General features: G+C 44.2%; 1 protein-coding gene across 10 annotated transcripts in view; it reads right to left on the bottom strand.

The window, feature by feature from the left end:
- The window catches only part of DOCK5 (dedicator of cytokinesis 5), a 140980-nt gene that overhangs the window by 20879 nt on the left and 99985 nt on the right, over positions 1–20116 (bottom strand). For 3 of the 10 annotated variants that reach the window (XM_073325314.1, XM_073325317.1, XM_073325318.1), the window contains 12 exons: positions 19221–19375; positions 17425–17510; positions 16834–16990; positions 14627–14667; positions 14423–14513; positions 12399–12518; positions 11343–11432; positions 10407–10511; positions 8203–8344; positions 2918–2999; positions 1773–1857; positions 654–740 (listed from right to left, as the gene is read on the bottom strand). In XM_073325314.1, coding sequence (XP_073181415.1) covers positions 654–740; positions 1773–1857; positions 2918–2999; positions 8203–8344; positions 10407–10511; positions 11343–11432; positions 12399–12518; positions 14423–14513; positions 14627–14667; positions 16834–16990; positions 17425–17510; positions 19221–19375 — 1241 coding nt within the window. Of the gene's footprint in view, positions 1–653; positions 741–1772; positions 1858–2917; positions 3000–8202; positions 8345–10406; positions 10512–11342; positions 11433–12398; positions 12519–14422; positions 14514–14626; positions 14668–16665; positions 16991–17404; positions 17511–19220; positions 19376–20116 lie in introns of those variants that run through there. The other 7 variants (XM_073325315.1, XM_073325319.1, XR_012156325.1 and 4 more) reach the window with 7 other exon arrangements.

Here is a 20116-nt window from a genome sequence, read left to right as displayed (position 1 = left end):
GAGAAAGAGCCCCAACAATTGCTTCTGTCTAATACTGTCCCCTGCCCTATGTAGCTTTCAACCTGCCAGAGGGGGGATAATGTACAATAAAGACACAAGTGATGGACACATTAAAAAACAGCCTGGAACTTGACACACAGAGGATTCATTCTTTCTACTTGTACAGGGGCCCCATTCACCATATCTTTAAGAAAGACCGTTTCTCATGCCAATAACCTGCAGAAATCTGGGACTGGACCGAAATTCAGCAAAGCACTTAAGTGTGTGGTTAACTTAAAGCACTTATTTAAATCCCCATGATTTCCATGGGACTAAAGCACACAAAACATGTTTTTGGTGAACTGGGCCTTTCCCTACCACCATGCGCGGTGGGTTTGAAATAGAGGTGCATTTGGCCATCGCACCGTACAATTATCCTGGGACTTATTTTGCGTGCGGTGGGGTTCCCTGCTGCACCGGTCAAATAGCCAGGTGCATTATAGAAGATAGAGGGGGTCGCCTTCCTCTGAAACATGAGGTATTGGCCATTGCTGGAGTCAGCACATCAGACACGATGGGCCAAAGGTCCGATCCAGCCTGTCAAAAGCCCAACGTTGACCAGATATTGACATATAAAGTCCCTTTACCGGAATGCACCTCTTCCAAGGACTCACCGTCGTAATCTGTTTGGCTTCAAACCACTTGAGGATGCCTGGGAACGTGTAGGCGGTTGTGTAGGTCGTTCTTTCAATCCACATGGTCTGGTCAGGGAATTCAAGAGACAAAGTCATAAGGAAATCATTGCAATTCAACTCCCACATGTTTTAGGGCTCAAGGCCAGGCTTCCAGCACCTCTAGACCAGACTGCTGCAACTCACTGGGCTGATTTAATGACTTCCGTGTGATCATGACAGGTCAACAACAGGGGTAGAACCCAGGCCTTTCAGCAGCAAAGCACAGCTTCCTACCATTAAAGCTAACGGAGTAAGTCCATTAGCTCGTAGCAATAATAGGTTGTTACCCTCTACGTGGACCAGCCCCTAGAGGGGGATACAACACATTGAGACAGTGCGTTACATCGCGCATCACCACTCCATAGCAGCAACGGCTCTTCTGGGAAGCAACAAAAACAGATGCTAACACGCTACACTCAGGCTCCATAAACTCTACATCTGCATCCGATGAAGTGAGCTGTAGCTTACAAAAGCTTATGCTCCAATAAATTTGTTAGTCTCTAAGGTGCCACAAGTACTCCTTTCCTTTTTGCAGATACAAACTAACGTGGCTGCTACTCTGAAATAAACTCTACTGAAATTCCCACCTCCATTGCTGGATTAAATTCAAAGTGTTGTGGTCTTTACTGAGGCTTTATTATGGGTTTGGGCTTGATTCCCTCATACATCATCACACCCACCACAAACCCCAGTCACACATTTGCACTCCATAGGGATGCTGCTTAAGAGACCCATCTTGGACTACTGGGTAAGAGAATTCCAAGTGGCAGGACCCCAGCTCCAGACCTCCATTCCAGAGCAGATCAGCTCTGTGTTCAGATCATGGTATCAGGCCCAGCTCTTGATTTTCCCCACATTTAAATAATCAAATCCCGTTGCTACAGCTGGGGAGATGAGGAACACGTTCTAGATCTGTTGATTTTCATATCACTGTTTGGTGCTTCGGTAGGTACCAAGGTGTCAGGGCCCTCTGAAAGGAAGAGAAAGGCAATGCACAAAGAGCAGTTCCCCCATTGCTTAGAGAATCGAGGCGTTTTGAACAGAAAGTGAAGGACTCACCGCAAATTCATTCTCCGGATCTTTTTCTCCTTTCCTAAACGGCCGGGAATATGTGAACTGCTGCACCTCATTGGCTCTGTAGTAGCTAAGGAAGGACACAATAAATGGGGGGGCGGGTTCTCCTCCTCCTCTTGTTCTTTTCCAAAAATAGCTAGGCTTAAACATGGTTGTGGCCCAGCCATGGTCTACAATTTATTCTCCCCTGTGCACACTGCAAAAAGCCATGTTCTACCTATACTTTAGCCCTGGGGAAGATGAGGATCAAGTTGTGAGTACCCTCTACTCTGCCCTGCAATGCCATTACTGGTCTAGGAAATCAGGGAGCAGCTCTCCCCACCAGGTGGGTCCTGCTGCCAAGGTGCGGGTGGAAGATCAGGATGTCCTGTGACTACCAGATTTAAAAACACAGCTCTTCCATGTTTGTGAACACAACCTTCTGGCCTGTGTGGGCAGCACAACTCCGCACCTACCCCCCGCACCATGTTATATCACAACTATATAATAATCAAGGAGCTTTCGAATTCCCACTCAGCCTGCAGGATGAATGCCACGAACTACTACTGGATTCCTGTAGGAGACCAAGTCCCTCCCTTGCTACAATTCTGCCAATAACCAGCTGTGTAACCTTGGGCAAGTCACTTGACCTCCCTGCCTCAGTTTCCCCTTCCATCCTCTCTCTTCCTCTTGTTTATTTAGAATACAAACTTTTTAGGACAGGGACCGTCTCTCACTGTACAGCATGAGGCACCCAATTTCAACTGAAACCGCTAGGGGCTATGGAAATACAACAAACAAAATAATAGGGCAGCTAAGCCTTGAAGGCTCCGGACCTGTACACAACCGTGTTTGAACATGGTTAGTTTAGAACCAGTGGCGAGTGAATTCAAACAGGGGGATCGCGCTGGCTGAGCTCGGGGAAACGCAATGAACTCCATTAAAAACTCAACATTCATCTCCTCCCCAGACACCTGTGCTTTGAAATGGAAATATTCTGGCATCAGAATCACTGGCCAGTGGCAAATGTGGAGTTTTTAAGTTTCCCAGGTTTAGGAAAGCCACAGCTCAGGCGGGCTAAATTGTGGTTGGTGCCCTTGATAACCCCCTCGGCGTTCCTAAGAGAGAACAAGTAAAGGAAAGGAAGTTACTTTAAGATCTGCTCCGGAACAGGCTTGTCTTTATAGTTGGGGGGCAGGTTCATCACAGGCTTCACTATAAAGCACTGCACATCTGCGGGGTTCCTGTTAAGGATGGAAAACGCCAGGATCTCGGATGGGAGAATAAAAGGAAGGAAGGGAACATCCTTCTCATTTTCTTCAGTGTCGGATTTCTGAACAATCCCCGTGTCCCCTGCACTGTTGTCATGACGTTTAAAGTATGCACATTATTCCTTCACAAGACCTCGTGTAACAGTGCGTGCATGCATGTCACCCTCTAAGAACTGGCTCATAAAGAGCCGAAGGGATCTGCTGCTACTATTGCCAGCTAATGCAGTTTCCCTTGAGTGTTACAGACACGTGCTTTGCAGACGCAGAGCATGTCTGCATTTTGGAGCCCACTTCAAAGCTCTCAGCCAGAAAACAGACTTTGATAAAGCTACCTAACAAACGTAGGCTGTTTGTTTGTAAATCAGCGAAGAGGTGTCTCTAACCCCAGCTCTTGCACTGGTGAGCTATGATGGAGATTAAATAAAGAATAATACCGTGGTCTACAATAGTGGCCTAAAACACAAACACTTTTTATTAGTGTTACTGCTATCTCTGGGGCCATTGTTCTGTTCTACTGAAGACGCCCCAAAAGTAAAACCCCGAATGAAAAGGAGGGCCACACAATCTGGCCCAGTCACCTAATATTGCTGTTGATCAGCTGCTTCGCTGCTCCCCAGAATTGGCTGCATTTCAATGGTGGTTGATGTAATTCCCCATATATTCCTTATGTCACTGAGGTGTTGCAAGGTTTAAGGAACGTCTGCAACATACGTTCAGTTCCTTTCATGAAACAACCGTAAAAGGGCAAGATGTTATTTTATTACACAGAGAGAGCGAGTGAGGATACAGCTTCTGTTAAAAATTTCAAAGGGCCTGAAAGAAACAGGATTTCAAACATAATAAAAAAAGCTTGACATTGAACTACTCACAGAATCATCAACCTGTCTGTGGTAACAGTGTACTTGGAGCAATAGTACTGCCTGTCCTTTCAAATGGATTCAATAAGAAGCAGAAATGGACCTGTAACAGATCCAAACAATGCAGCTGCTACTTCTTATAATGGACCAAGCCAAAGCCCTGCATCCAAACATCCCCGAACCTTGGGAAGAGTTCACATCTGCATCCACGTTGTGCAGCTCAGGCCTACCCCTGGCCAAAACGTTAGTGCAAACATGAACAGATACAAAGGAAGCAGCTGAAACAGCAGAAATGAAGGAGGCAATTTTGATACCAAGTTTGGTCTTGAATGAATTTTTCTAAGCGGATAGCTGGCCGGGTTGATATGTGCAGGGGAAGCTGCCTGAGCTGTGTCTTTGCTGTTGAGAACTTCACACATTTTTAAGGACAGAAGGAAGTAAGCGATGAAATGGATATGACTGAGTCTGTCTGGGCAATAATTAAATTGGGGAAGAAAACTATTAGAGCCTCCCCTAGGATAGTGCTTGGGGTGTGCTATAGACCACCGGGATCTAATTTGGATATGGATAGAGCCCTTTTTAATGTTTTTAATAAAGTAAATACTAATGGAAACTGTGTGATCATGGGAGACTTTAACTTCCCAGATATAGACTGGAGGATGAGTGCTAGTAATAATAATAGGGCTCAGATTTTCCTAGATGCGATAGCTGATGGATTCCTTCAACAAGTAGTTGCTGAACCGACTAGAGGGGATGCCATTTTAGATCTGGTCTTGGCGAGTAATGAGGATCTCATAGAGGAAATGGTTGTAGGGGATAATCTTGGCTCAAGTGATCATGAGCTAATTCAGTTCAAACTGAATGGAAGGATTAACAAAAATAAATCTGCAACTAGGGTTTTTGATTTCAAAAGGGCTGACTTTCAAAAATTAAGGAAATTAGTTAGGGAAGTGGATTGGAATGAAGAATTTATGGGTTTAAAGGTAGAGGAGGCCTGGGATTATTTTAAATTAAAGCTGCAGAAGCTATCGGAAGCCTGCATCCCAAGAAAGGGGAAAAAATTCATAGGCAGGAGTTGTAGACCAAGCTGGATGAGCAAGCATCTTAGAGAGGTAATTAAGAAAAAGCAGAAAGCATATAGGGAGTGGAAGAAGGGAGGGATCAGTAAGGAAAGCTACCTTATTGAGGTCAGAATATGTAGGGATAAAGTGAGACAGGCTAAAAGTCAAGTAGAGTTGGACCTTGCAAAGGGAATTAAAACCAATAGTAAAAGGTTCTATAGTCATATAAATAGGAAAAAAACAAAGAAAGAAGAAGTGGGACCGCTAAAAACTGAGGATGGAGTGGAGGTCAAGGATAATCTAGGCATGGCCCAATATCTAAACAAATACTTTGCCTCAGTCTTTAATAAGACTAAAGAGGATCTTAGGGATAATGGTAGCATGATAAATGGGAATGAGGATATGGAGGTAGACATCACCATATCTGAGGTAGAAGCGAAACTCAAACAGCTTAATGGGGCTAAATCGGGGGGCCCAGATAATCTTCATCCAAGAATATTAAAAGAATTGGCACACGAAATTGCAAGCCCATTAGCAAGAATTTTTAATGAATCTGTAAATTCAGGGGTTGTACCATATGATTGGAGAATTGCTAACATAGTTCCTATTTTTAAGAAAGGGAAAAAAAGTGATCCAAGTAATTATAGGCCTGTTAGTTTGACATCTGTAGTATGCAAGGTCTTGGAAAAAATTTTGAAGGAGAAGGTAGTTAAGGACATTGAAGTCAATGGTAAATGGGACAAAATACAACATGGTTTTACAAAAGGTAGATCGTGCCAAACCAACCTGATTTCCTTCTTTGAGAGAGTAACAGATTTTTTAGATAAAGGAAACGCAGTGGATCTAATTTATTTAGATTTTAGTAAGGCGTTTGATACTGTGCCACATGGGGAATTATTAGTTAAATTGGATAAGATGGGCATCAATAGGAAAATTGAAAGGTGGATAGGGAATTGGTTAAAGGGGAGACTACAACGGGTCCTACTGAAAGGTGAACTGTCAAGTTGGAGGGAGGTTACCAGTGGAGTTCCTCAAGGATCAGTTTTGGGACCAATCTTATTTAATCTTTTTATTACTGACCTGGGCACAAAAAGTGGGAGTGTGCTAATAAAGTTTGCAGATGATACAAAGCTGGGAGGTATTGCTAATTTAGAGAAGGACAGGGATACCCTACAGGAGGATCTGGATGACCTTGTAAACTGGAGTAATAGGAATAGGATGAAATTTAATAGTGAGAAGTGTAAGGTCATGCATTTAGGGATTAATAACAAGAATTTTAGTTATAAGCTAGGGACGCATCAACTAGAAGTAACGGAGGAGGAAAAGGACCTTGGAGTATTGGTTGATCATAGGTTGACTATGAGCTGCCAGTGTGATATGGCTGTGAAAAAAGCTAATGTCGTCTTGGGATGCATCAGGAGAGGTATTTCCAGTAGGGATAAGGAGGTTTTAGTACCGTTATATAAGGCACTGGTGAGACCTCACCTGGAATACTGTGTGCAGTTCTGGTCTCCCATGTTTAAGAAAGATGAATTCAAACTGGAACAGGTACAGAGAAGGGCTACGAGGATGATCCGAGGAATGGAAAACTTGTCTTATGAAAGGAGACTCAGGGAGCTTGGCTTGTTTAGCCTAACTAAAAGAAGGTTGAGGGGAGATATGATTGCTCTCTATAAATATATCAGAGGGATAAATACCAGAGAGGGAGAGGAATTATTTAAACTCAATACCAATGTGGACACAAGAACAAATGGATATAAACTGGCCACTAGGAAATTTAGATTAGAAATTAGACGAAGGTTTCTAACCATCAGAGGAGTGAAGTTTTGGAATAGCCTTCCGAGGGAAGTAGTGGGGGCAAAAGATCTATCTTGCTTTAAGATTAAACTCGATAAGTTTATGGAGGAGATGGTATGATGGGATAACATGGTTTTGGTAATTAAATATTCATGGTAAATAGGCCCAATGGCCTGTGATGGGTTTTTAGATGGGGTAAGATCCAAGTTACCCGGGAAAGAATTTTCTGTAGTATCTGGCTGATGAATCTTGCCCATATGCTCAGGGTTTAGCTGATCGCCATATTTGGGGTCGGGAAGGAATTTTCCTCCAGGGCAGATTGGAAGGCCCTGGAGGTTTTTCGCCTTCCTCTGTAGCATGGGGCACGGGTCACTTGCTGGAGGATTCTCTGCTCCTTGAGGTCTTCAAACTACAATTTGAGGACTTCAATAGCACAGATATAGGTGTGAGGTCTTTTTTAGGAGTGGTGGGTGAAATTCTGTGGCCTGCATTGTGCAGGAGGTCAGACTAGATGATCATAATGGTCCCTTCTGACCTAAATATCTATGAATCTATGAATCTAAGTATCAGTCTGACTTCCTGTCTGACAAAGGCCAGAATATTTCACTAAGCTATCTCTGCACTGAGCCCAATAATTTGTGTTTGACTGAAGCACAGCTTCCAGACAGGCATCTGAGTCTTGAAGACACCAAGAGAATCCACCACTTCCTTTGGGCATTTGTTAATCACCCTTACTGTTAGTAAAGAGAAGTCTTGAGCCTGACTCTCCACTCTGTAGCACCAGTTTTATGCCGCTGCTGTTGACTGAGTTACTCCAGTATATAGGTGGAGAATCAGAAATCAATCTCCAGGGCTATGAACCTGGCACCTTTCATCAAAGCACTTATAATTATTACAAAAATTAAAAGTAAATTTTAAAAAGTATCAGTTTCTGGTTGGAAATAATCAGATTCCTCACGACTGACAATAAACTGCACTGTCCAGAAGAGATGAGATATGGCACTTCTTTGTACCCCACTTTCACCCGTTGTACGCCAGAATGGATCAGACCCATTATCCATCTAGCCCAGTGTCTTGTCTCCAACAGTGGCCAGCGCCACTTGCTAGGAAGGTGCAAGAAACCCCACAGTGGGTAGCTGGGGGATAATCTGACCCCCATAGAAATGTCATCCTAACTTCTAACAAACTGGTTTAAACTCTGAAGCATGAGGTTTTATATCCCTATTCATTTTTTAGCATTGTAATTATTGTATTTCCATGTCATCCATATAGAAGTCGGATCCCTCTTTGAATTTTGTTAAGTCTTTGACCTCAAAGACATAATGTGGCAATGAGTTCCGCAGTCTAATCACATGTTGTGCAGAAAAAGTACCAGCATGACAGATTCTGCCACCTCAAGCAGAGGAAGTAGGGCTTGAATATGACAAACCAAACAATAGCTAAAAGATACACTGTTTAGGGGAAGACTTGATCTCCTCTCCTGGAGGTGTAGTGCTGGTCATCTTCTCGGCGTTTGGAAACTGGGTCAGCAATTTCAGGTTGAAGTCTTCCCTCCGTTCATACTCCTTGCCACGGTAGATAAAGATTTTATTCTGCGGGCAGCGGGAGGAAATGAGAATTAGACGCGACTCAGACATCACACACACTTGGGGCGCGATCTGGGTGGTTAAAATTTTGTGCCAACCAGTGTTTTAGTTATGAATTCATTGATTAATAGATTAGATGATTATAGTAGTCATCAAATCTGACCATCTAGTCTGAATATAGGCCAGAGAACCCCATCCACTAATCCCTCCATCACACATGGTCTAGTGAATAAAGTACTCCCCAAAAGCTCAGGTGACCATGGTTCAATTCCGAGCTCAGTCACAGTCTTCCAGCGTAACCTCAGCCAAGTAACTTAATTTTACTCTGTGCCCCAGTTTTCCATTAGCAAAATGAGGATAATACTTAGCTGACAGGATAAAATCCATTAATGCTTCTGGGGCATTCCTACTACAGTCAGGAGTGCCATATAGGTACCCAGACATATACACTGTGGGAATGAAGGCTGCAGTGGAATTGGGCTGAGCCTTGAAGTCCACAATGAATTCATAAGTGTAAACCTTTAATAGCAGTGACATTTTGCAACCATGTATGTTGCTGGTATCTCCACAAAAGGGTCACTGAGTTTGTTCCAATGATTTCACACACAAAATATTAGCACATGTTGTTAACCATCATGTACATGTCCTAGTGGTGGTGGTGGTGGGGGGGGCCAAAAAGCACGTGTAAAAAATTGGGACAGGGGCTTGGGGGTAATAGGTGCCTATATAAGACAAAGCCCCGAATATTGGGACTGTCCCTATAAAATCGGGACATCTGTTCACCCTACCTCGTGGATAACAGACCAGTGAGGGAAAAGAGAAAACCAGCCTTGTGTTGCTAAGCCAGCACAAACTATTTGTTAAACATCCAGGCAGGTCAACAGTTTGTGCTGGGAAGATGGATGGTATTGGGACTGTTTTGTGGTCAGTTTTGGTGTTTGTCAAATGTGTTGGATTCATAGATATTTAAAGGCCAGAAGGAACCACTAGGATTCTAGTTTGACTTGCTGCATAGCATAGGCGTGTGTGTGTGAACTAGTAGATCACAACTTTGGGGGGAGGAATAGCTCAGTGGTTTGAGCATTGGCCTGCTAAACCCAGGGTTGTGAGTTCAATCCTTGAGGGGGCCATTTAGGGATGTGGGGCAAAAATTGGGGATTGGCTAAATGACAGCAGGGGGTTGGACTAGATGACCCCCTGAGGTCCCTTCCAACCCTGATATTCTGTGATTCTGTGAACCCCAAGAGAGGAAGTCATGAGGAATTGACAATTTTATTACAATCGAAAGCAAAGAAAATCTCAGTCCCCTGCTCTCCGCACATCCTTCCCCTTCGAGGTCAGGTATGCGCCGTCAACCTCTCAAAAACAAAAACACACACACACACACGTACACAAACACACACCTCTAAACGATACAGGCATATCACTGTTAGCATTAATACAACTGTTACCCTTACTTTTATAATAAATGTAAAGGGGCTGTGAATGTGTTTGACTTCAAATACGGGTCACCAAACTGAACAGGTTGAGGAACATTGGTACAGTGTGGATCCAGCACTAACGCAACCCTAAACAGGAAGCATCTTTGCATTCCAGTGCATCCGGGATTGACAGATCTCATTAACTTTCTAGAGTGAAGTGACCCATATCCTTGAATTAAACCAATTCAGTCTGGAGGCACCTGGGTGTCAATTATTTACAAGAAAAAAACCCCACTCTTACAATGAAGATCACTAGGATAAGCAGTTAAGAGACTGTGGAGAGCACATAAACGTATGAAAGATTCCCTCTAAGTCCATGTAAGATCACTTGGATCACCCAGCAGGCTACGGGCAACTAACTGTCCTGAATTCTCATTTATACTAAAGTAAAAGGGCCTGAGTGTAACTGAGAATTCAGGCCATTTCCAGTGAGATTTTCATACCACTTAAGTGATTTAGACCGTCAATTGCCATTCAGATTCATAGGCATTTGGCATCAAAATCCTCTAGAAACCTCTGAAATCTCACCTCTAGAGTTTCCTGTAGAACCTATCACTGTAATGTCTGAGCACTCGCAGGATTCTTACCCGGAGAAATGAGGGGAAACCCATCCCATAATACCCAACAGCAAAATATTCCGGCTGAGGTCTCATTGCCTTCATAATATTCTCATAAAATGTGGCTCGTTTTTTCTGGGAAAAAAGGAAAAGAAAACCCTTGATGTGTTCATTTCTGAGCTCACAGAGACATTGTCAGGCATATTTACAAGGTTGTTTTCTCACCCTGTGCTGTTAGCAACACATCTATGAAATATTACTTTTATTATTAAATCCAAACGAATTGTAAAAAAACCATCAACTTAATGTTTGCTTATCCTGTGTTAGCACTCTTTTGTATTTTGCTGACATAGGGGCTGGTTTTGGTCATACTCAATGTCACTTCCTGGTTCTCATGCACTAGATTTCTTGACTGCACTGTCTTCAGAGATATCACAAAATAAACATGGCATGAGGCTGCCCAAACGAAATGGTGTCAAACATCCAGGCGTAGGCAGAAGGGGAGCAGGGACACAAAACAGCAAGCAGCTGGTTATATCTTTGCAGGTTAAATAAGACAGTCAGCTTTTTGGGACAGGGACCCAGCTTTTTGTTCTGTGTTGGCACAATGGGGTCCTGTCCATGAGTGCGGCTTGCCAGGTGCTATAGCAATAATAAGTTGGTGAGATATACAGAAATAGTTTTAAAGGTAGGAGCAAAATGTATTATACTTGTATGGAAATGTTAATTTATTAGTGTAAAGGAGGGTAAAACACCTGTATAAATTTAAAACTATGATATATTCTGTTCATCTATGTTAATGGCAAAAGAAAGTTTAAAAAACCAGATATGAAAATATTCCTCTTTAATATTAAGCTTTGCAAAAAACCTTTAAACAAATAATAACCTATATTTTGGGCCGGAACGACCCAGCAACGTCCATTTAAACAGGCAGCAGCCAACCCAAGCCAGAAAAAGGGACCTTACCAGAAGATTACTAAGCCCCTCGTAATCAAAGACTTTGTTCTCGTACATGTCAGCCAACTCTTTGCTTAGCTGGATTGCTTTCTCCCACATCTCCAGGAAAGAAACAAAACAACAACAGTAAAAAAGAACATTTATTATAAAAGCACTTATTGCCTCCCATAGGTAAATAAGAAATTTAGCTGACTTCAGGTAGTTCTTTCTTAAAGCATCAGACATTCCAGAGAAGCTTCACACTGTACAGACTGTATTTCTTACTATGTTCATGATCATTATATAGCACTTTTCATCTGTAGATCTCGAAGTGATTTACGAAGAAGGGTCAGTATCACTAGCCCTGATGGGGAAACTGAGACATGGAGAGGGGAAGCGACATGCCCAAGGTCAGATCGTGAGACAAAGGAGCCCAGGGCTTCTGACTCATGTCTAACGGCCCACTGGACCATGCTGCCTCAGGTCTGAGTGTTTTAGCTTTTTACCAATGAGGCATTTTTTGGTAAAGATTGCTGGTAGAACATATGGTGGTGGTTTTTTTTAAAAAAAAGCTTTGCTTCTCATAACCACCTTTTAGGCTCAAATCCTTTTCTCAGCACACACCCTGAAGAGCAGCCACCCCCACTGAAACCACTCTTCCAAGGCAGTTACACTCACCATGGGGAAGGAATGGGGGAGCCATCTGTTAAGAATTCAGCTAATGGGAGCTCAGTACAATCAACCAATTTCTTTTCACCATTAAAAATTTTGATACAAATGTTTGTCAAGGGAAAAAGAAAGACAGGAAGAACACTAGTAATTACCCCCCACCCCGATATTCTGCCAGCTCTAGAGTTGAGGGTGCTCAGCATCATGCAGGATGAGACCTTTGACTCACAGGGGGCACTGGATTTTCAAAGGAATCTAAGGGAGTTAAGTGCCCAATTCCCACCGAAATTCAACTGAATCCTTTGAAAAAATCCTAGCTTTTTGATTTATACACAAGCCTGTTAGATTATCATCTTTCCCTTTCTTTCCGGATCAATTTGTTTGTAAGAGCCACTCAAGATCTGCAGAGAGACTCACTTTGCCCTTGTCGAAGAAAGAGATGATTTCTTGGTAGAGTTTCTCCTTGAGTTCTTGTTGTGAATAAACATAGTAGCTGTCCCTCTGCAGCAGATGGGGAGCACACGGCTTATCGGACCACTGGGAAAAGGGAAAAAACAGTTGAAAAGAACTGGGACGTGTTGAGCCAAATGTGAGTGGGTTCAACTCCTGTGGATGTGTCTGAACCAAATTCAACAGCAATGCAAGGGGAGGTATAAGTTACACTGCAGGAATAAATGGTCAGAACCCAGGAGTAAGACCTCGTCTACACACAAAAGTTGCACTGGTTTAACTTAAATCAGTTCATAAACCAATTTAGTTAAACTCGTGCAAACTCCTTTGTGGACGCTCTTCTATCAGTTTGAAACTGGTTATACAGGTTAAGCACCTATACATTTACTGATGCAAACTGAATGGACATAAGCCAGGTTTAAATAGATGTAAGAGTGTCTGCACACAAAAGTTGCATCGGTTTAACTAAACTGGTATAGAAATCACACCTTTAGTTAAACCAGTGCAAGTGTGTGTGTGTGTGCGCACACGCGTGTGTGTACAGATCAGGCCTAAGTGACAAAGTTGTGTAACTGACAAACAATTGACATTCGGATGGGTGTGTGAAATGGACATAATTTCTTACCTACACGCAGCACCGCACCTTGAATTGTAATTTAAGGTATCATTTTAAACGAATCAAAATCCAAATGGCTCTGTGGAAGCTCTTATTTCAGTTCAAGACAGGATTTTTTGGCTCAAGTTCAATGGCAAAAAGGCAAAAAGCCACTCTGAAGCCAAAATAAGAGTAGCCACACTGAATTTTGCATCGGTGTAATTAAACCAGGGCACGTGTGTGTGTAGACTAGGCCTCACTGATACACAAGTGGGAGGAAGGGGGCGTGGCAGGAAGAAAAATTAACAGGTAGGTTTATGAGCAAGCGGTACCCTGGATGCCCAATACACTTCATTTTACCCCTGGACCATCTCCAACAGTCCTGGAAAGAAAATCAGCACTGCTGTAGATAGGTGCAACCTGGCACTTGTCTACGCCAGGGATGAATTCCATACCCACAGAATGCCCAAGTAATGGTAAGTCACACTCATTTTTCACACCAGTGTTCTGATCCTCAACCCCTTAGTCACATGAGCAGTCATACCGAAGCCAATGGGACTACTAAAATAAAAAATACACTACCCATCAGTGGATCTCAGAGCACTTTGGAAAGGAAGGTGTCTATCATGACGGTGATCAATTGCTCTCCATGTCCTCCAACCATCAGGCAAGAAGTAACTGGCTCAGTTTGCAGCAAGGGAGATTCAGGTCAGATATTAGGAGTGGTTTAGACAATAGTTAGTCCTACCTTGAGTGCAGGGGACTGGACTAGATGACCCTTCAAGTCCCACAGTTCTATGAAAACGTTCTAACTCTAAGGATAGTTAAAAGCACTGTAACAGGGTATCCAGGGAGGCTGTGGAATCCCCGCCATTGTAGGTATTTAAGAACAGAATAGACAAACACTTGTCAGGGATGCAGCGGATATACTTGGTCCTGCTCAGTACAGGGGGATGGACAAGATGACCGGGTACAGACGAGAGGTCCAGGTCCCTTCCTGTCCTATGTTTCTATGATCATTATCCCCAGTTTGAAGACGGGGAACAGGCACTCAGAGAAGTACAGTGTCTTGGTAAGATCACACAGCAGTGACAGAGCTAGTAACAGGACACAAATCTCCTGACTCCCAGTCCAGTGCTTTACCCACTAGACCATCCCACCCAAACAAAGATTTGCAGGATTGCATGCCAAATCGGTGCAAGTTACATTACTCTGCTGCTTTCATCAACTACCCAGTTTATACCTGATGTGCAACTTGCAAAACTATTCAGGTCCTTGGCAACCTTTTCAGGTTAAAAATCACACAGATTTATTATTCCGCATTGTTTGGTCTTCTTTGTCAAGCTGAAATTCCACAAACCCTGTAAAAATACTAAAATTGCCTCTAATGAGTCACCTTAAGGAGTTCTGCATGGAGAAGCAGAGTGTATGCTGCCTCTGTGAAGTTCTCACAGTCCCTGTGTAGGTCCCGAAGTTTATACAGATACCTAGATGAATGAGAAGCAAACAGGGATTTGATCTGAAGGCTCCTGAACGGAGGCACCCAAAAGCAGTGAGAATAAAACGTTTCTATATGCAATTCTGGAGGCAGCCAACTTGCCTGATGTATATGTCCTCCCGTTTCTTCTCCTTATAAAAATTCTGCCGAGAAAATAACACACAGTTATCAAGCTGGTGTAAAAACTACTGAATTCACACAGAGTCAGGTAAATTACCTGTTTAGGGCTATCAATCTTAGGTACTTATCTGACCTCCATTACCACGGTACCTGAGCACCTCACAATCTTCAATGTATTTATCCTCACAACCCCCCAGTGAGGTAGGGAAATGCTATTATCCCTAGATGGGGAACTAAGGCACGGAGAGGCTAAGTGACTTGGCCAAGATCACACAGGTAATCTGTGGCAGAGGAGTTGAATGTAAATTTCCCAAGTCCTAGGCTAGTGGCCTAAGCACCGGACCATCCTTCCTCTCTGTAAGACATGTGTGATCTCAGGCAGACTTCTGTAACCCATAAAGAGACTGGCAGCTGAGAGAGGGTCAAGGAGCCAAGCTTAAATTCTAACCCCGATCAATTTGCGAGTGATAAGTGCGAGGTGAAGAGTGGTCTCTGAACTAAGCCACATGCAGGGATGAGTCGTTCTTGCGATAGGCCCCAGCCAAGCCAAGAGCTGGTCTGGTGACTCTCAGAGCACAGATATAAGCCTCACAGGAGAAACAGCAGCTCAATCTTCTCAACGTCGCTTCATGGCTTAGAACTCTCCTCTGACTCATAGTGACAGAGTCCACAGGCGCAGCCAGCTCCAGCCTTGCTCCAAGACCTACTCCTGCCTTGTTCTAGCTCTTCATTCCTGACTCCAGCTCTGACCCTTGGCTCCACTCACTATGCATCACCATCCTCACCTCAGTTTCTGAGGATATGGAATCCAGGGCTTGCTGTATTATGGAAATGAGGGTTAGCCATGAAATCTGTATCTGAGTTGGATGACAAACCCCTCTAAAGTTCGCAGCTGCTTGTCGCCGACAGTTTGCTTTGTGCCCAACTTTAGCTAGAAACAGAGCAATAAAGTGGCATACGAGAACATTTCAATCCCAGCAAATAATGTTAGTAAGAACAGATGATCCGGTTCAAATGAGGTTAAGAGCCCTACATTTGAGCCTGAATCGTTTTTCAGGGGTTCAGAACATTTGGTTATCTTCCCTCAACCAATAATTTTCTATGATCACTGCTGTTTCTGAGTACCCAAACTCCGGTAGAGGTACCCCAAACACCGTTGGAGAGGCTATTCTAATGGTGTTTTTTTGTCTGATCAGCAGCCAGATCACAACTTCCTCATCTGTAGACTGCTCAGCTGATCACAGCTGCCCCACCTGCAGAACAAACCAACCTAAAACACTGAGCGTCGCTTAGCTTTGGGGTGCCAGCCTCAACATGCACATCTTAGTTTTCACTCAGCGTTGGGGCTGGCTTCCCAAATTAGCGCCATCTTCAATTAGGCTTGCCGTACTCTGCTCAGAGTTGGCTCAGTCAGTCCTCCCAGAACCTCCCCTGAAGTAGGCAGACCAAAGCCAGGTCACTGAAAGCTAAGAGTGGCATTTTCAGATGTGCTCTGATTTGGCCTAGCTCCACCTGTGCTGAAGCCCACAGTAAAACATTACCATCAACGGGAGCAGAGTTAGGCTAAGACTGGGCCTTTTTGAAAATTGAGTCATAGACTAAGGCCATGTCTACCCTATAGCACTTACGTGAACAAAACTTTGGTCGCTCAGGGGCATGAAAAAAACAACCCCCCTCTCCCCCCCCGACTGACGTAAGTTTTGCCAGCATACGCGCTCACGTGCACGACGTGATGCTTTCCCGCCGACATAGTTACCGCTGCTTGTTGGGCTGCTTTTATTATGTTGTTGGCAGAACTCTCTCCCGTCGGCATAAGACGGCTACAAGAGAATTTTTACAGCGGCACAGGTGTGTCGATTCAGCTGTGTCGCTGTAAGCCTGTAAGTGTAGACATGGCCTCAGGGACCACTGTGATCATCTAGTCTGACCTCCTGGATTTGCAGGCTGTAGAATTTCTCCCAGAGGCTTGATTAAAACATGTCTTTTAGAAAGATATTTAATCTTGTCTTAAGGATTCCTACCTTTCATGTTCTCCTGTTTTTTCCTGGAGATTCAGGAATGAATCATTTTTCAGGGTGAATCTCAGGTGCAAGCTAAGCCTGGCACCCGCACTCTGGAAATACCAAGTCTGTCCAATGATTATGTTAAAAGCAAGTCAGTAAATTAGCACCAGAGGCCTCCCCTCCTACCAGCACATTGACAGTGCAGCTCATACGGTTCTCCTTGCTTTCATCGTGCATGATGGTCCTGTAGTCCAAGAGATTTTCAAGCAGGCTGCTGACCAGCAAAGCAAACACTTCTCCAGAACTCGACAGGTATTTGTGCTTCCGGCAGTGCTCCAAAAGGCTGCAGGCATATCGCCCGAGGAAAGAACAGAGAAATACAGAAGAAAAGAGAGATTCCATTCAAGTTCTGGACGGTGCTTCTGCTGTTAACAGAACTTTATGATCATCATTCCTAAGTCACTGGGCCAAAAGGCTCCAACGGAAACACATGGATGTTCATGAAAGAGGCTTTTCGCTACTCTGCTTTGCTCATCAGGAAGCTAGAAGCTGTACAGCACCTAACACACGGGCTCCCTGATCTCATTTGGAGCCTGTAGGTGCTGCTGTAATGCAAAACAACAACAAAGGTATAATTTTAAGCCAATCAGTCCATCTTGGCAGCAGCCAATTCATATTGAGATCACTGCAGGTTGCGCCTTCTCTATGTTACTCAATCATCTGAAGTAGCGAATTAGGATTTTTTAGTGTTCTTCCGAGTGTGTTTCAGACACTTACAGTTTCTCCAGCAAGGCCTTGTATTGCTCGTCCCCTCGGCCCCCTTCCACTTCCTGGTCCAGTTTGGTTATCAACTCGTTTTCAAGCTAAAAAAGACACACACAAAAATCCAAAACCAGAACAAAACCTGAGCACTTGGAATGAAGCCCAGATGTGTTTGCAGGAGGAATTTCTGAATTGCCCCATGATGGGGCACTGATCTAATTGGCCAAACTGGAGGGTGATTTTACCCAAGGAAAAGACAGAGAAGACAGGGAAGGAGCCAGACAATGTGAACAGCTCCCCTGCTCAAACCAGAAGTCACAGGAAATTGATCATCTGGGATATATCTCCCTGATCCTAATGGATGATTCCCTATTCTCTCCTGAGAAAGGGCAAAGCCCCCATCAAGGCCCCTGCTAATATGGTAGAGGGGGAAATTTCTTGCCAGCCACAGATTTGATGATCAGGTTGATTTTGTGTACGTGTGAGCAGGAGTGACCCTGATCAAGCATATAATCCCAATCATACCCCAGGCTACCACTGGTGTTCTTGGAACCAGCATCCCAGTAGTAAGCAATTCAAGCCCCAAGATACCAGGGTGTGTCTATAACCAGTATTAAACATTCATGCCCCAACATCCCATAGCATTCAAGCAATTCCCATACGCTCCAGCAATCCAAGCACATCTTGGGTCAGACAATGCCAAAGGCGGATGACCCAGAGGAAAATAAGATCCCCTCTGAGTATTTAAACCGAGATCCAAGCAGGGAAGGGTTGGTGCACGTACAGCGCAAAGGGACACAGGCATCACATTGTGACAACACTCTTGTGTGTCTGAAAGGCAGAACGCCAAGGATGGATGATTTCAAATGTCTTCAGGGAGAAGAACGACCATAGTGTCACTGGAGTGTCCCCTACCTACTGGCTGTGATGCTAATGACTGGCATCCCCCGAGGAACGTGGGAAGAAAAGTTCTGAGTGGCAGTTGCTAGAGTTGAAGGGATAACTGGGCACCAAGCAAAGAACCTCTCTTTCTTCCTTCCCTACCAGCGTTTTCAGGCTAGCAATACAGCGAGAAGTCCAGTGGAAGTAGCCCAGAGTTGTGTGTCGGAGACCTGCGTTCGAGTCTCAGTTCTGCCCCAGATGTTGGGTAAACTCAAGCCAGTCACTTCCCCTCTCTGTACCACAGCCACAATAAAGTGGGGGAAATTGTGAGGGCTAAAGTTTTTCGAAGGGGTTATTAAGGATGTTAACTGCTCCATAGATCAGAACAACTTAATATGTGCAGCCAAGAAGTTACCCTCAGAGAATTATTGCTATGTAGGTTGCAAGACCCCGGGGACAAGGACCACCATTTGGTTCTGTTGTTTGTACAGCACCTAGTTCAGTGCGGCTCTGGTCTAGCACTACGGCTGCTAGGTGCTATGGTAATACAAATAAACAACACTATATAGATAAACAGTAAATACTAGTTTATAATGCACCTTTTGATCCAAGGATCTCAAATCCCTTTGCAATTGTGCGATGGGTATTCACCTATTTTTACAGATGGGGAAACTGAGGCACAGAGAAGTGAAGTGACTTGCCCGAGGCTACACAGCAACACAGTCAGTAACAGAACACAAGAATCCAGACTTGCAGTCTCCTGCTACATTTACCACATAAAACGGCCTTACAATAGACTTCCCACAGTGCTTTGTGCTGGGGGGTGTGCACTTTTTTTTTTTTTAAAGGAAACTCCTTTGTTTGTTTTTTTCCTACTTGCCCAACACACAGCATGAAACGTCAGTGCCGACGATTCCACGGTCCCTCACCATATGAAAGTTTCTGTTCCCACTGAAGTTGAACTCGCACTGCATCATGTCAAAGAAGATGGGAATGGCAGCTTTCCGCAGCTCGGACTCAGGTGTCAAGGTCACCTCCAGGATTGGACCCACCATCGATGGGATGAACTTGATCTTATGGGGGCCTGTGACAGAGAGAAGATTAGACCCAGCCTCTGCTCAGTGGAACGCAGCTGCTTGAAGGCAGGTGGCTGTATCTGGGAGCACATTAGTCGTTTCAAGGTAACGAGAAGACAGTGCACACATTCCGTGCCAGTGAAGTTCTCAAAGCGGGTGACACCCGTTAATGGTGCAGTTTTATGCCCCAATGCCATTTGTGCTCCTAAATCACTGAGTCTCTTCAGAGTAACAGCCGTGTTAGTCTGTATTCGCAAAAAGAAAAGGAGGACTTGTGGCACCTTAGAGACTAACCAATTTATTTGAGCATGAGCTTTCGTGAGCTACAGCTCACTTCATCGGATGCATACCTTGGAAACTGCAGAAGACATTATATACACAGAGACCATGAAACAATACCTCCTCCCACCCCACTGTCCTGCTGGTAATAGCTTATCTAAAGTGATCATCAAGTTGGGCCATTTCCAGCACAAATCCAGGTTCTCTCACCCTCCACCCCGCCCCACACAAACTCACTCTCCTGCTGGTAATAGCCCATCCAAAGTGACCACTCTCTTCACAATGTGTATGATAATCAAGGTGGGCCATTTCCTGCGAGAGAACCTGGATTTGTGCAGGAAATGGCCCACCTTGATTATCATGCACATTGTGTAGAGAGTTGTCACTTTGGATGGGCTATTACCAGCAGGAGAGTGAGTTTGGGGGGGGGGGGGGGGAGCAGAGGGTGAGAAAACCTGGATTTGTGCTGG

Source organism: Lepidochelys kempii, chromosome 26, assembly GCF_965140265.1.
Source record: "Lepidochelys kempii isolate rLepKem1 chromosome 26, rLepKem1.hap2, whole genome shotgun sequence".
Taxonomy (NCBI): Eukaryota; Metazoa; Chordata; order Testudines; family Cheloniidae; genus Lepidochelys; species Lepidochelys kempii.
This window is presented reverse-complemented; position numbering and strand designations above follow the sequence as displayed.